This window comes from Capra hircus, chromosome 21 (genome assembly GCF_001704415.2).
Source record: "Capra hircus breed San Clemente chromosome 21, ASM170441v1, whole genome shotgun sequence".
NCBI classification, from domain to species: domain Eukaryota; kingdom Metazoa; phylum Chordata; class Mammalia; order Artiodactyla; family Bovidae; genus Capra; species Capra hircus.
In genome coordinates this window covers 58,036,783-58,054,252 of record NC_030828.1, presented here as the reverse complement: position 1 = coordinate 58,054,252, position 17,470 = coordinate 58,036,783, and the positions used below count along the sequence as shown (strand labels likewise).

General features: G+C 51.7%; 1 protein-coding gene across 1 annotated transcript; it reads right to left on the bottom strand.

Moving 5' to 3' along the window:
- LOC102184560 lies at positions 1,224-13,786 on the bottom strand. Its single transcript, XM_018065951.1, has 7 exons — positions 13,535-13,786; positions 12,204-12,286; positions 10,262-10,440; positions 6,888-6,998; positions 5,365-5,433; positions 4,955-5,068; positions 1,224-1,456 (listed from the first exon to the last, which is right to left on the bottom strand). Exons 1-7 carry the CDS (start codon positions 13,639-13,641, stop codon positions 1,253-1,255), a joined length of 867 nt encoding a protein of 288 aa, XP_017921440.1. The 5' UTR covers positions 13,642-13,786; the 3' UTR covers positions 1,224-1,252.

Genomic DNA, 17,470 nt, shown 5'->3' with positions numbered 1-17,470 from the left:
TCTCTTCTGAAACTCCCCCATGAAAGGTAATTTGCTGGCATGCCACTGTTTGCTGCAAATCAGTTGCTCTGAACTTTCAACATTTACCCAAGTTAGTCAACACCAGCAGGGGCTGCGGTGGCCACTAGGATGATTTTACTCCCGTGGCTCAATGACACCAAGCCAGTGCATCCATGCAGACCAAGTCTTTCCAACCTTGACCTAAGAACTTCAGACTGGAACAGGGACTCCCTTAGACATCCTCACACCCAATTTCCCACCCAAGGTGGGAAAACCAGCCCCGAGAAGGGCATTGCCTTGCCCTGGTCTCCCTGAGAGTAGCACTCATGTCAGGAAGCTCTGGGACCCTTGGGTGGGCAGTAGGCACTGGCTTGGTATCCAGCTTTTGGGAGCCAGTGATGAGATGTCCCCCTACAAACTGAGTTCCCTCCACCCTGCTGTGGGTCAGGCCAGCTCCCACGCATCCTATGGCTCTGGGTGTCTCCTGTGACTCCTGTGTTCCCAATAATCAGACATTTATCCAAAGCTCCCTGGTCTCAAACAGATCCACTCACAATAGTGAGAAATGCATCCCTCACTTCCGGTACAGATCTCCAGCTTGGTACCTCCCACCTGGCTCCTGCCTCCAACTCGGGACCTCCCCCCGACCCCCTTCGCTTGTCCATGGTCCCAGGCAGGCTTCTTCTTGATCCCTGTGATGTGCTGTGCTTAGTCGCTCAATCGTGTCCAATTCTTTGTGACCCCTTGGACTATAGCCCCGACAGGTTCCTCTGTCCATGGGGCTTTTCCAGGCAAGAATACCAGAGTGGGTTGCCATGCCCTCGTCTGAGAGATCTTCCCCAACCCAGGGATCGAACCCAGGTCTCCCACATTGCAGGCTACTCTTGACCATCTGAGCCACCAGGGAAGCCCAAGAATACTGGAGTGGGTAGCCTGTCCCTTCTCCAGGGGATTTTCCCGACTTGCATTGCAGGCAGATTCTTTACCAGCCTAGCTACCAGGGAAGCCCCACCTTGATCCCTATCAGTCCCCAAATGTGGGGAACAGCGCCCCCTCAGCCCCTCCTGTCCTCAGGATCCAATTCTGCTCTCTCACTGCCCCGCCCCTGCCTGCTGGCCACCCACGCCCCCCCGCCCCCCGCCCCCGCTGCCGCCCCCACCCCCCAACCCAGGAGCCCAGGTGGGTAAAGAAAAGAGGCCAAGCAGGTAGGGATTTGGTCGTGATGCTGGCAGCCTGGAGGCCCCGGGCTGCCTCAGCATAGGCTGAAGCACTCTGAGGTCTGGGTGCTGGGGAAGAGGCTCCTGGGGGTTGAGTCTTCACTCGCTGAATGTTTCCTGAAGGGCCTGGGGTAGCTTCTGAGGCCCTGGTCCTTGGGGTTGTTTGCTGTCCAGCACACAATGGGTCCCGTGAGCAGTGAGACGAATCTCACAGTCTCCATTTTGTCCAACATGAATTCCTGGAAGGAAAAAGAAATCTCTGGCAGCTGACTGGGCGCCGGCCCTGGACGCCACTTCCCAGACACCAAACCACCACCAAAGGTTGACCCGCACGTCCTTTCACAAGGGCCCCAACAAGGATGTGGTATTAATGCCAACTGGCAAGTGAGCAAACTGGGGTTCAGAGAGGTTAAGTGGTTTTCATGAAACGACACAGCCCAGCAGTGGCAGAGGTGGATGGCTGAGTCCAGGTCCTTGTGTGGCTTCCTGAATGGGGTTGCCTCTTCTCACCACTTCCTCCAAGGAGCCCACCCTGACTGCCCACAGCCCCTCTCTCTCTGAGGGGCACTCATTTCTTAAAGGCCCGGTGACTTTTATTTCCTCTACCTCTAACTCTTTCCCGGGCATAAGAGTGTGACTATAAGTCTTGACTGATTGATTGTTGAGGGAGATCCTTAGGACCCCTTGACATCACTGGGTAATTTCCTCCTTTTCCTTGGAAAGAAGATGAAATTAATACACTGTGAGTATAAGAGCAAATGAGCCCTTTCTCAAATGTTCATTCGTGTCCAACATGAAGGAGGTATACCCCAGGGGATGCCAAATATATGGCGTTCAGTGTGAGCTGTGCCACGGAGCAAGGTGGTCCTGATACTGCCCATGACATTCTTGTGAGAAGTTCTTCTCAATTAAGATGCAGCCTCACGCACTGTGGACCATCACTGCTGGACAACACAGGCCATGGGACTTGCCCACCCTCCCCCCAGTGTCCTGATAAATCCCATGGACAGAGGATCTTGGTGGGCTACAGTCCATTGAGTTGCAAAGAGTCGGACACAACTGAAGCAACTTAGCAGGCAGCAGCAGGTCCCAGAGGCACTAACAATCCTGAATTCAAACTACTCCACTGAACCTGCCATGAATGAGGAAAGCAAGTGATGGCTTAGGATGAAGCCAGCGCTGAAGGGGAAATAGGGGAGGGTGGAAAGGACGGTCCTTGTGCCACTGAGCCTTGGTCACACTGAGCCTGAAACCCACACAGATGTTGAAATTACACACACAAAACAAGACATGCTGTTACAAGAGTACAATAACCTCAAAAAGAAAAACAAAGGAAGAACAAAGCTGGAAGACACACTTCCCAATTATAAAACTTACTACAAAGCTACAGTGATCCAGACAGTGTGGTATTGGCTAAGCACAGATGTGAGGACCAACGGAATAGGATTAAGAGTCCAGAAATAAACCTTCACATTTGCAGCCAGTTGATTTTTGACAAGGATGAGGAGACAATTCAATGAGGAAAGAGTAGTCCTTTCAGCAAATGGTAACAGGACAACTGAATATCCTTATGCAAAATAATGAAATTGGACCCCCATTTAATACCATATACAAAAATTAACTAAAATTACATCACAAACCTAAAACTACAAATATCTTACAAGAAAACTTAGATATAAATCTTCATGACCTTGGATTAGGCAATAGTTTCTTAGATATGATGCGTAAAGCCCAAGTAACTAAAATAAAAATATGTACATTGGATTTCATCAAAATTGAAATCTTTGTGCTCTAAAGGACATCATCAAAGTGAACAGACAACCAGTAGAATGAGAGAAAATATTTTCAAATAATATATTTGATAAGGAACTTATATTCAGAGTATGTAAAGAATATTTACAACTCGACAATAAAAAAGACAAATAATCCAGTTTAAAAAATGGGAAAAGGATCTGAGCAGACATTTCTCCAAAGAAGATATGCAAATGGACAATAAGCACGTTTATGTTCCACATTATTCATCATCAGAGAGATTAAAATCGAAATCACAATGAAATACCACTTTATATCCACTGCTGCTGCTAAGTCACTTCAGTCGCGTCCGACTCTGTGTGACCCCATAGATGGCAGCCCACCAGGCTCGCCTGTCCCTGGGATTCTCCAGGCAAGAACACTGGAGTGGGTTGCCATTTCCTTCTCCAATGCCTGAAAGTGAAAAGTGAAAGTGAAGTTGCTCAGTCGTGTCCGACTCTTAGCAACCCCATGGACTGCAGCCCACCAGGCTCCTCCGTCCATGGGATTTTCCAGGCAAGAGATCCACTAGGATGGCTAAATTATCAGAGACAGACCATCGAGTGTTAACAAGGATATGAAGACACTGGACATCTCATACTTTGCTCATAGGATTGTAAAATTACACAGCCACTTTGGAAACCAGTTTCTCAAAACGTTAAACATAAGAGTTACCACGTGAATCAGAAATTCCACTCCTAAGCATTTACCCAAGATAACTGAGAAAGTTATGTTCACACAAGTACATGGCCACGGGGACTTTCTTGGTGGTTCAGTGGCTAAGACTCACTCCCAAGGCAGGGGGCCCAGGTTTGATCCCTGGTCAGGGAACTAGATCCCACATGCTGCAACTTTAAAAGATCATACATGTTGCCATGAAGATCAAAAAATCCCCTGTGCTGCAACTAAGACTCAGTGCAGCCAAATAAATAAATATTTTTTAAAGAACATGGGCAATAGAGGCATATTTATAAGAGCCACCAAATGAAGACAACCCAAATGCCCATCAGTTGCCTACTGGATAAACAAGAGTGGTCTGCCCATACAATGGAGTATTATTCAGTCGTAAAAGGGAATGATTTATATAATGAAGACATTATGCAAAGTGAAAGAAACCAGACACAAAATGTATTATTTGGGGGAGTAGCAAAAGGATTCAGGAATGGGATACTATGAATGATGGTGCAGTTCTGACTGTACCGAAAAGAGTGAAGTGAGCCCTCCGAATGGGTAAATCTTAGGGCACTGGAAGTATATCTCATTAAAGGTATTATTAAAACTAAAACAAGGTATGCTGTCATTGGTGGAAGCCAGTCTGATGACCTGACCTCCACTTTTGCAGCATCAGTATTATGACTGATGGGGGTGTAGACGACTGATGGGGGTGGGGACCCTGGGTGGGGACCTCCCAGTGAGAAGGCAAAGCTCAGCGGACTTGAAGAGACCCTGAAGTTTAAGATGAGGACCCCTCGGTCCTCATCGGGAGCTCATCAGCGCTCATCGGGAGCGCTGAGGCTCCCTTAGTCACTGAAATGTCCCTTGCTGTGCAAATATATGACCACATCTGTGAGCATCTTGGTGTGTTGGTTTGCAGGTGTGTCAGTGTAAGTTTCATGGATATTGCAGGGTGTTCGGCGAGACCATATGACTATGTATATGAGTGTGTACCCCATGTGTGTTTGTGTGTGTGTATGTGATGTAACAAAGTGGGACTACACATTAAGACCAGGCAGGGCAGGAGTTCCTTTATAACTCTCTGACCCAGCACCAATAGGTGCTCACTACAAGTTTGTTGAGAGGCTAAAAAAGACCCCAAGACCCATACATGCAGGCACCATGCAGCCAGGGAGGGAAGGGCCAACAGGGCAGCTCACCACAGACACACCAGGAGCTGAGGCCCAGGACAGGCTCAGGTCGAAGCCTGCCTGGGGAACACAAGTCCTCACCTGGATCAGGTCAAGCTTGGAGAAGAGGCCCATGCCCCTGGGCACAGCTTGGGCAGAGCAGCAGTGCTGGACCATGTCATTGATGGCCACTTGCACGTAGTTGAGCAGCTCTTTCTGCAGGAAGGCGAGCAGGCTGGGGCCCCCTCTTAGAATCCCCTGCCCCCTCTCCCCACCTTGCTCAGGCCAGATAGGCATCCTGGAGCCAGCCTTCTCATCTCAGTCTATGCTCCACACCCAAAGGGGTTGGGATGAGTCCCTCTACTCCCCGGAGCCAGAGTATCCTCCCCTGCAAAGAGGGACACAGGATGGACTGGCTCTCCAGAGGGTCCTCCCAGCTGGGGACACCTGAGGTCTACACCCAATGGACGGGCTTGTTTGGGGGGGACGTGGAGGAACCCAGGGCTCCTCACTCGGGGCAGCTCCAGAGTCCCACACTTCAAGTCTTCAGAGTCATCAGCTGAGGCTTCCTTGCTTCCCACCTTAAAGAGAAAGACCCAGAATAGGCTCTGTAAACTGTGGCCAATCCAGCTCCCCCTCAGGGCTCCTTAGCTGGGAGTAGAAGCCCATGGTCTCCAATGCTCGTGTTGTCCAAACTAGTCTCCCACGGGGCCCGAGAAGGTCCCACATTCACCGATTGCACCCTGCCTACTTGGGGTGTGCCCAGCACTGCCCTGTTCCCCAGCCTGGCTTCCCCACCTCCTCCCAGCAAACCCCGAGGCTAGTAGGGTGCAGACTCTGGCATGGGGAGGACCCAGGAGGTGTTCAGAGGGTAACTAGTCCACATTTCCCAGCCCAGAAAAGAGAAGCAAAGGATTAAACCCAGAAATCTTGGCCCCTGACTTCAGTTCAGTCGCTCAGTCATGTCTGACTCTTTGCAGCCCCATGGACTGCAGCACACCAGGCTTCCCTGTCCATCACCAACTCCCAGAGCTGTCTCAAACTCATGTCCATTGAGTCAATGATGCCATCCAACCATCTCATCCTCTGTTGTCCCCCTCTCCTCCTGCCTTCAATCTTTCCTAGCATCAGGGTCTTTCAAATGAGTCAGTTCTTCACACCAAGTGGCCAAAGTATTGGAGTTTCAGCTTCAGCATCAGTCCTTCCTATGAATATTCAGGACTGATTTCCTTTAGGATGGACTGCTTGGATCGCCTCACAGTCCAAAGGACTCTCAAGAGACTTCTCCAACACCACAGTTCAAAAGCATCAATTCTTCGGTGCTCAGCTTTCTTTATAGTCCAACTCTCACATCCATACATGACCACTGGGAAAACCATAGCTTCAAGTCCCTTGACTTCAGCCCTGACTTATTCTTTCTGAGCATCACTCTTCTCCAAGGTGAAATAGAATATGAATAAGAATCACATTATTTAGGAGTGCACATGCCTGAATGGGGGCATCCCAGCTACCTGGCCTCAGCATCTGCCTCATCTTAGAGAAGCCCTTTGACAACTAATAGCCACCAGATCAGAGCAGTCAATCCTAAAGGAAATCAACCCTGAATAGTTACTGGAAAGAGTGATGCTGAAGCTGAAACTCCTCTAGTCTGGCCACCTGATGCGAAGGACTGACTCATTAGTAAAGACCCTGATGCTGCAAAAGACTGAAGGCAGAAGAAGGGAAAGACAGAGGAAGAGATGGATGAATGGCATCAGCGACTGGATGGACATGAACTTGGGCAAACCCCGGGAGATGGTGAAGGACAGGGAAGGTTGGTGTGCTGCAGTCCATGGCGTCACAAAGAGTCAGATACAACTGAACAACAACAACAAGCCACGAGGGAGAAGTGGGTAAGCGATGTATGTGTGTGTGTGTGTGTGTGTGTGTGTGTGTGTGTGTGTGTGTGTGTGTGTGTTGGGGGCTGATATTATGCAGGAGGCAGCAGCCCCCAGCTCTTGCCCCACCCCCACCCCGCCCAGCGGACTGAGCTCACCTCACAGCTGCCCATGTCTTTCTGGTGGGCGACCCCGTGTTCCAGCTGCTGCCACTGCTCCTGCTTGCGGTGACACCTCCTCTGCAGCTGGCACAGCCGAATCTTGAGGCGCTATGGTGAGGGTGGTTGGATCACTTCAGTGCAGCAGACCCTCCCCAGGGGCATCTGCACTGGGCCTGGTCCAGGAGCTCAGTGCTCAGGATGGTCTGAGCGAGGATGGGGGTGGGGAGTGGAAAGTTTGGGGATCAGAAAGTTCTGAGGGGGTCAGAGCCATTCAAAGCACCAGCAGACGTAGGGGAAGGTATGTCCAGGTGTTCTCCAGTGGCTCAGGTGGCAAAGAATTTGCCTGCAATGCGGGACACCCAGGTTCGATCCCGCGGTCGGGAAGATCCCCTGGAGGAGGGCATAACAACCCACTCCAGTATTTCTTGCCTGGAGAATTCTATGGACACAAGAGCCTGGCAGGCTATACAGTCCATGCGGTCGCAGAGTCAGACATGAAAGAGAGAAAGTGAAGTCGCTCAGTCGTGTCTGACTTTTTGCGACCCCGTGGACTGTAGCCCACCAAGCTCCTCCATCCATGGGATTCTCCAGGCAAGAATACTGGAGTGGGTTGCCATTTCCTTCTCCAGGGGATCTTCCCAACCCAGGGATCGAACCCAGGTGTCCCACATTGCAGGCAGATGCTTTAACCTCTGAATCACCAGGAAAGCTCTACTGAGTGACAAACGCTTTCACTTTTCAGGCCAACTGGGGTTTGAATCCCAGCTCAGCTCCTAGAACCCTGTTTCACTCTCCGTAAGCAAAACCACCTGTCTGGGCCCTTCCAGCTGCAGGGGCTGCTGGGAGGACCCTGGGTCAGGGATAAGGCTGTGAAGGCCTCTGGGGCACAGGCTGCGCTGGGCACACTCCCACACCAGGCCCCGTGAGGCTGTTTTGGGGGACTCAGGATATACATGACTCCTCACTTTTCTGAGCCCTAGTTTCCTTAGTTTGAAAATGAGAAAAATAGCCTGCCTGGGACTAAAGTGCAACACTTAGCTCAGAATTAATATCAATATTTTAATGCAATGTTTTTTAAAATCAAAGTTAATGCAAAAAATAATGTACGATGAGCAAAATATTAAAATTTTCAATAAAGTTGGGGTCCGATATTGCCCTTGCACACCTCACTCACCTCCCCTAGTCTCAGCTCTAGGAACAGAAGCACCTACCTTGGGGAGCTGGGGTGAAATTTGAATGAGATAGAGCATGTTAAGTGCTTTTCACAGTGTCCCTTAACTCAGCAGGGGCCACAGGACTGGAAAAGGTCAGTTTTCATTCCAATCTCAAAGAAAGGCAATGCCAAAGAATGCTCAAACTACTGCACAATTGCACTCATCTCACATGCTAGTAAAGTAATGCTCAAAATTCTCCAAGCCAGGCTTCAGCAATACGTGAACCGTGAACTCCCTGATGTTCAAGCTGGTTTTAGAAAAGGCAGAGGAACCAGAGATCAAATTGCCAACATCCACTGGATCATTGAAAAAGCGAGAGAGTTCCAGAAAAACATCTATTTCTGCTTTATTGACTATGCCAAAGCCTTTGACTGTGTGGATCACAATCAACTGTGGAAAATTCTGAAAGCGATGAGAATACCAGACCACCTGACCTGCCTCTTGAGAAACCTATATGCAGGTCAGGAAGCAACAGTTAGAACTGGACATGGAACAACAGACTGGTTCCAAATAGGAAAAGGAGTATGTCAAGGCTGTCTATTGTCACCCTGCTTATTTAACTTCTATGCGGAGTACATCATGAGAAACGCTGGGCTGGAGGAAGCACAAGCTGGAATCAAGATTGCTGCGAGAAATATCAATAACTTCAGATATGCAGATGATACCACACTTATGGAAGAAAGTGAAGAGGAACTAAAGAGCTTCTTGAAGAAAGTGAAAGAGGAGAGTGAAAAAGTTGGCTTAAAACTCAACATTCAGAAAACGAAGATCATGGCATCTGGTCCCATCACTTCATGGGAAATAGATGGGGAAATAGTGGAAATAGTGGCTGACTTTACTTTTGGGGGCTCCAAAATCATTGCAGATGGTGATTGCATCCATGAAATTAAAAGATGCTTACTCCTTGAAAGGAAAGTTATGACCAATCTAGACAGCATATTAAAAAGCAGAGACATTACTTTGCCAACAAAGGTTCGTCTAGCCAAGGCTATGGTTTTTCCAGTGGTCATGTATGGACATGAGAGTTGGACTGTGAAGAAAGCTGAGCGCCGAAGAATTGATGCTTTTGAACTGTGGTGTTGGAGAAGACTCTTGAGAGTCCCTTGGACTGCAAGGAGATCCAACCAGTCCATCCTAAAGGAAATCAGTCCTGGGTGTTCACTGGAAGTACTGATGCTGAAGCTGAAACGTCAATACTTTGGCCACCTCATATGAAGAGTTGACTCATTGGAAAAGCTGGGAGGGGGCAGGAGGAGAAGGGGACAACAGAGGATGAGATGGTTGGATGGCATCACCGACTCAATGGACATGAGTTTGGGTAAACTCAGGAGCTGGTGATGGACGTGGAGGCCTGGTGTGCTGCAGTCCATGGGGTCACAAAGAGTGGACACGACTGAGCAACTGAACTGTACTGAACCTCCTCAAAGGAGAAAAAAAAAAAAAAAAGATAAAAAAAATAAAAGATGGTGTAGGTTTTCAGTGCTACCACTAGGGGGCAGAGATTGGCTGCAAACTCCAAGCCAGGTCCTTGCAAGAATCAACCAACCCGTCAGCCTCTCTTTTCCTATTTTCTCCCTCTCCACATCCCTATCCTCTGTCCTCTCGTGTCCCCAAGCCCCAGCTGCAGCACAAAAATTCATCATGCCATGCCTTTGCCGGGAAGTTTCTTCTGCATGGAATGCCCATCCCTTGGGGTGAAAGTTGAATTTATTAGATGATAAACCAAATATGAGAGATAACCTCTGGGGGCATTTACTCTGAGACAGTTTCTGTTCGGTGTCTCACAACTGCCTACCAGCTAGGTTGTATTGCCCCCATTTCACAGTTGAAGAAACTGAGGCTCAGAGAGGGTTGTGCCCAGGGTCATGCAGCTAGTCAGAGGCTGAATGGGAATTTGAACCTCAGTCTGTCTGAATCTAGCACTCCTGACTTTTCTACCACAAAGATTACTTTTTAAGTATAAGCTGAGTTTTCCAGGGGAGATACCCAGCAGAAGCGGAGGGAAAGGGATTCAGAACAAGGCTCTGGAGTGACAGCCCCACCCAGATTCCCAGCAGCCCACCCCTGCTCTAAGCCTCCTGGGGTGCAGAAGGCAGTGGGTGCCTACACCCCAGTTCTCTGCCCAGGGGGATGGGCCAGGCTTCAGGCAGCTGTTACCGGGATCAGAGCCCTGTGGCCCTCCTCTAGAGACTCCAGACTCTTGTGGACGGCCTGGTTCATCTCGAGGAAGGCCTCGAGACGCTTCTGGATGTCCTGGCTGACTGTGAAGAGCTTCCCGTAGTGCTCCACCATGGCCGCCACCGGGGTTTCCTCTGGCTCCTCCCCTTGGTTGTAGCCTACGGAGACAGTGCGTGGCAGGATGGGTGGGACAGAATGCCCAGCGCTTACCAGCCCCCTGCAGTGATGCTCGCAAGGTGGGTGGCAGGGGGACTGCTGCTGTCAGCTGGAGCCCTAGAGTTGAGAAGGCTCCATCAGCCACCTCCTGTCCCTTCAGGGGAAGCCTCAGCATTTGAAAGGCTGCAAGGATTCTGGATTGAATGAGGATTCTGGATCACTGTCAAATGAGGCAGGAGACTCCCCACGCCCTGCCCCACCCCCTGGAACCCGAAGGAGAAACTGCTGGCTGGGGGAGCCTGCAGGAAGAGGACAGGGGTCGTTGCTGCCCTGAGCGAACAGGCCCCAGCCTTGGTGTTTGCTCCTTCTGGGTGGGTTGAACAGGATTGCATGGCTGAATTAGGAGGACCCCAACCTCGCAGGCTGCTGGCAGCAGCCCTGGGCGCTGGGTCCACATCAAGACCTGTGCTCGGCCCGGAGCCCTGCACCCCTTCTTGGCTCGGTGCTCAAGGCTCTCTGGTTCTGCTTAACCTTCCAATCGCACCTCCCAGCAGCCCCTGCCAGGCCCTGGTGTTCCAGCACACTGGAACTCAGCAGCCCCAAACCAACCACACGGGGCTCCAGCCTACGTTTGTGCTGTTCCCTCTGCCTGCAATGCTGGTCCCCTTTGCTGAAAAACTTTGAGCTCCATGAGTGGCCCCCTCCCCCATGAAGCCTTCCCTGACCTCCAGGGCAGAGTCCTTGGGGCTCCCACAGCTCAAGAGCACTCGGCACAGTGGCTCTGGAATCAGATAGACCAAAGTCTGAGACCCAGCCCCACCACTTCCTGGCTGGGTGACCTTGGGTAAGTCCCTTAACGTCTCTGAGCCTGGGTAACACAGTTCCCAGAAGCTCCTATGTGTATGCCTGCTCAGTCACCCAGTCATATCCAACTGTTTACAACTCCATGGACTGTAGCCTGCCAGGCTCCACTGTCCGTGGGATTCTCCGGGCAAGAATACTGGATTGCCGTTTCCTTTTCCAGGGGACCTTCCTGAACCAGGGATCAAACCTGCGCCTCCTGCATCGCCTTCTTTGACAGGCGGATTCTTTACCACTGAGCTACCTGGGAAGCCCTGGAACCTCGTAAGGAGGAGTTATAGCTTAGCACAGAGTAAATATTTCATAAACAATAATAGTTATCTTATTATTGGTGGCACAATAATATGATAATAATATGATGATAACAATACAAATATGTAACTATGACTTCCCTTCCCTTTCCTACCAAGTTTCCAGCACTGATCACAGTGGATTCTGGCGCAAACCACGATCAAACGAAACACAGAAATCCATTTCAGATGTCTGTAATTTTGGCTCCTAAGAGCAAAACCAAAGACAAGTGAGATAATAACAATAGCTGACATTTCCTGGTTGCTAGCTGAACATCAGGCACTGTGATTTGGGGGTGGCCAGAAAGTTCATTCGGGGTTTCCCATAAGATGGTACAGGAAAACCCGAGGGAATTTTTGGCCAACCCAGTACATGATGATGGAATGTGATCCAGGCCACAGGACTCTCATTGTTCTCACTGTACAGAGATGCTGAGGACTTGCCACACAGGTCACACGGCTGGTGGCCAGGCTGGCTCGACCACGGTGAAACAGGCCTGTGGGTTCCCATGCAGCAGGTGAGCTCGAGGTTCACTGGGGTCACACGTCCCCTGGTCCCAGGCTGGGAGGTGGTCGCAGAGAGGACAGGCCTTCTGCGAAAGCTCTATACGTACCCTTGGGGATTTTCTTAAGGACCTTGATCAGATAGTCTTCAAAAAGCTTATGCTTCTCCACCTCCCTCTTCAGCTTCCTCTGCCTGTAGAGTGAGCCAGACGTGAGGACGTGGTGTGGAGACCCCCAGGCCGTGACCCCAGGCAAGGGCCCATCTCTGGAGCTGTGTGGATCTGGGCTGGACCAGTCACTGTCCCCATCAGTGGGCCACTGACTGCGTCTCTCCACCCCCATTTTATTGCTGAGTAAACTGAGTCATAGGTCAAACAGATGCCTGTGGTCAGGCCATAAGAAAGGAGACCTGGGGGAAAAGCAAGGCTGAAACTTTCTGGCGTGGGGTCTACGGAGCCCCTCCTGCAGGCTGAGCAGGTGGCAGATGGCCTGAGTCCCCGCTAGCCGATGATCTGGCCAGGGGTTTCACCTCTCTGCCTGGGTGGGCCATGTGTAACAGGGGTAACCAGTTCCTCACAGCAGGTGGGGACCAGGTCTGGGACGCCCAGCACATCTGAGGTCGGGACCCCAGCAGCCCCCAGAGGGGAGATGGCCACATGCGACTGCCCAGCCATGCTTGACAGTCAAGGGCATCACCAAGCAAGATGAGTCTCCTGCTCCGGGCCCATTCAAGGTCAGCAGTCAAGGGCAGCGGGCAGAGGGGGACAGGGCCATGGTAGGTATCTTTGAGTGACCACTGACTGCCCCAGGGCAAGCCACTCTGCATCTCAGACCCTATTTTCTCATCCACACCATCTTGAAAAATTCAAGAAAGAATGGTCTTCCCCTCTGCAAATACCATGTGGGGTGAGCCACAATGCTAAACATTGTTGGGGTTGGAAGCCCTGTGAGAGTATGATGGATGGGCTGGGCCTTCTCTCCAAAAAATCACTCACAGATGCATCCTTTTGCACCCAATTCAGGCTTTCGTGGGCAGCCTGATATGAAGGGCCTCTCTGGGCAAGGACCCAGGGCATCTGCTTGGAGCCAGGGCAGCAGCCTCGCACGTTGATTTTGGAAAGGCTGAGTTGACAGGTGCATGGGGATGGCCACCCACAGCCCTGCCTTCATGCTGTGAGACTGAGCTTGTGCAGGGCCTGGGACCAGCCAAAGCCTGACGTCAAAGAGGGAGAGTTATGCGCCCCCACCCCTCGCTACTCACAATTCAGCTACCCCTCCTGACTTACTCCCAGGCATCCCCCACCCCTTGGCCATTTCCTTGCCCTGAGGAATTTTTCCATTGCTCCCTCAGGCATTTTTGCTCAGTCCCAGCCGCTTAGCCCACCGCAGGTGGCCCTGGGGCCGGGGCCCGGGGCACAGCGGGGCTCGGGACAAGTCGTACTTGGCCTGCAGTTGGCAGAGTTCCTGGAACAGCACCTGCAGGTCCCTGTCCTTGTTGCCGGAATCACTCAGGCCAGCCTCCTGGCCTGCGTCCCTGGCCGCCAGCATCGCCACCGCACCACCTTGGGTGACTCTGGACGATGGGGCCACGTAGGCCAGGCAGGAAGGAGGTGGGTGTCCACGACAACAGGCAAGGCGGTAGCTTTCTCTTCCAGTCCTCCTGACGGTCCTCAGAAGTCAGGTTCCAATCTTGCTTCCTAGAAAAGGAAACCAAGGTTCAGAGGGGACCCCTGTGACCAGCTCGAGGATGTACAGCAGGGCTGATTTGGACTCCAGTTTTATTAAATTCAAAGTCTGGGGCCTTTGAGCAGTGCCTCCAGCTCTGGAGGGACCAAAGGTGCCATTCTGCAGTGGCATCATCATCATTGTCACACCATAATGGGGACCGTCAAGACCCATGGGCACCAAGATGCCTGGGACTTCCAACATGTGCTGGCTTCCAAGAGAATTCAGGAAAGAGTCCAAGGGGGCAGAGCTGGGGCAGGCTTAGAGAGTAGCCCACAGAGGGAGGAGGCTCCTTTGTCATCTGTCTCTCCCCAACCATCCTGCCAACCATTTATGCATTTAACTGACATCATATACTCTGAGTATCCATAGAGCTAGACCGAGGTAGACACATGGAATAGCTCACGGTCAAGCTGGGAAGGTGGCCTAGTTAACAGGCAGTTTCAACACAGCCTTGCAAAGAGTTCCTGGGCCACTCACCTAAGTCTGGTTTGCTAGCTACGGCTAAAAGAAGACGATCTCCCTAAGCGTGCCATTCACTGGCCACCTGCTGGGCCAGGCTAGCGCATGGGAGGAGCAGGGTGAGAAGGGGAGGGGCTATTTGGTCAACTTTTCCAGCCCCCAGTGTCAGACAGGGGTCCATGAGCACACAGAGGAGGAAGGGGCCTGGCTGACTCACTCGACAGCTCCGGGAGCACAAAGCCATCGCCAACCTGTGACGTCACAATGCTGGCTTCCGTTCTCATGACGTTGTCTATTGCAGGATTCACCTGGGGGTGGAGTGGAGGGCCTGATTCCCTGAGGTCCTGGGGGCCTTTTGCTCCCCGATTCAGTTCCCCAGGGGAAGGGGTGGAGAGGCGTTGGTGACCTGGGGGGGAGGCGGTGAACTTGGGCTATTTTTACCCTTCTTTCAAGGCTGATCTTCCTTGATACCCCTACCTTGCAAGCTTCCCAAATCCTACTGGCTTGTCCTGGGACTCCCCTTTTTGCCTCCTTTAACCTGATTCTGGGTAGCTATAGCTTGGGTACCTCCCTAGGTGGGATAGTCAGCAACCATGGAGAGTTCAGCCCCTCTCTCCCCAGCCCCCTCAAGGCTAAGGATGAAACCTGGCCTGTGGCAGGGGAGGTGGGGGAACAGAAGGAAACTTCTGGACCTAAACCTGGTCCTGGCCCTGCCCCTGCCTAATGCTCAGCCCTGTGACCTGGTGCGGGGCCTCCATCACTGACGGGGACCTGGGCATGGTGCCTGCCTCTGATACACCTGTTCCATTCACTGCCCAGTTGTCTGGCCAGGCCTTCCCCACTGGAGGCCCCATTCAATCAGAGCGGGGGCTCTGCAGAGGGCAGCCTGGGAGGGTCTCGCCAGGGAGACCATCAGGAGGGGCTGCAGTGAAGGCAGAGGTAGGGGAGGGGCTCTGCAGGTGTGGAGACAGGGATGGGCTTGAGGGCAGGGTGTGAGGTCAGGCCTGTGGCTGGAGCTGGGCAGGGGCTGGGGCTATGACTAAGGCTGAGGCAGGCTCTGGACCAAAGGTTGAGGATGGGTCAACAGCCAACCCAGAGGAGCTGGGCTCGTTGTTATTCTGAGACAATTCCCCAGCTTGCACTCTTCAGCATCCCCCTCATGACTCTTCATCAGCAGGCAATGGGTTCGCTCTTAGCTGGCAGAGGAGTCCCTGAACAGATCCCAAGGGAGCTATCTGACCCTCCATGGTTCTGAAGCCCAGAAAGCATTTGTTGAGACCAACCGAGAAACAGAGGTGGACCTGGATCTGGCCTTGGGCTCAGATGAAGGGCTGCTGGTACTGAGGGAGAGAAGCCCTGGGGCTGCCCAGAGGGTCAGAGCCAGGCCTAGGGGTGGGGGCTTGTGTGTGGAGGAGGGGTGGAGAAAGTGCCCCCAGTTTTGACAGTGTCTGGGATGGATTTTAGGCTTCCCAGGTGGTGCTAGTGGTAAAGAACCCACCCGCCAGTGCAGGAGACATAAGACATGTGGGTGGGATCCCTGGGTCGGGAAGACCCCCTGGAGGAGGGCAAGGCAACCCACTCCAGTATTCTTGCCTGGAGAATCCCATGGACAGAGGAGCCTGGCGAGCTACATGGGGTCGCAAGGTCGCAAATAGTCGGACATGACTGAAGCAACTTAGCACGCATGTATGAGGTGGTTCTTGAAGATAAGAATGAATGAGGGTGGACCTAGAGGTGATTGTAACAAGTGGAGTAAGTCAGAGAAAGACAAATGGCAGACATCACTTACATGTGGAATTAACAAAATATACAAATGACTATTTACCAAACAGAAACAGACTTTCAGACATAGAAAACAGACTTAGGATTACCAAAGGGAAAAGGAGGAGGAGAGATAAATTAGGAGTTTGGGATTAACAAATATATACTACTATATATAAAATAATAACAAGGCCCTACTGTCTAGCACAGGGAACTCGACTCAGTTCTTGTAATAACCTCTATTGGAAGGGAATCTGAACTAGAATAGATAGATACATATGGATAACTGAGTCACTTTCCTGTATACCTGGAACAAACACAGCATTGTAGATCAACTATACTTCAGTTTTAAAAAGAAGAAGAATGAGTGAGGAGAAGTAAGGAGGAAAGGGCTTTCCTGCGGAAGGACCAGCAGAGACGAATGTTCAGAGACACGTAGTGGCAGACATGGGCTGTGGGAACAGTAGGGTCAGTGGCTGAGTCGTGTCTGACACTTATGACCCCACGGACTGTAGCCCGCCAGGCTCCTCTGTCCGGGGGATTCTCCAGGCAAAAATACTGGAGTGGGTTGCCATTTCCTTCTCCAGGGGATCTTTCCGACCCAGGAATCAAACCCAGGTCACCTGCAATGCAGGTAGATTCTTTACCAACTGAGCTACAAGGGAAGCCCTGTGATGACAGTAGGTGGATGCTTAAAAGCTGAAGGTGAAGGTCAAAGCCGGGATACGTCTGGGGAAGTTGCCAGCAGGATCCAGAGCATCTCCACCAGGACCTTGGGATGCCTGCAACAGAAACTGACAGGGCCACTCTGGACAAAGAGGACATTCGTGAGAGGCTGTGAGGGATTGCACAGAATCAGAAGAAAGGCTGAAGAGCCAGGTTCAGAGAGGACCAGGTCCCAGGGCAGCCCTGGAGATCCAGACAGCAGGAACTCAGGGTATAACCTCCCAAATGAATCCTTCAACCTCTTTCCATAAGTTTCTCCATCCTTAAGAGGCCAAGTCCTTAGAGAATGTGCCCAATTGGCTGAGCCTGGGTCATGTGCCCGCCCCTTGGCTTGACTGACAGTCACATCATGGGTTCTGCCGTGGGGGCTGAAGGTTTCCCGGGGCAAATCCTGAGGCTGTTGACTCTAGAAGGGGAAATGGACTCTGGGCAGGGCTCACTGTCCGGAGGCTCAGAGAAGATGGAATAAGGAGTATGGGCTTTATCCTGAAGGCGATAAGCACCTAAAGGAGAGGCATGGCCAGACTGCCGTTTCAGAGCCTGCTGATGGGCTCAGAGTGGAGGGGAGGCGGGCAGGCCAGCCGTGGCAATGTCTAATGCTTCCTGCACACTTGTAAGCACTTCCCACGTTGGGGATCATTTAACTGCTATTTTGCAGATGGGGAAACTGAGGCCCAGAGAGGTTAAGTAAGTTGCCCAAGAT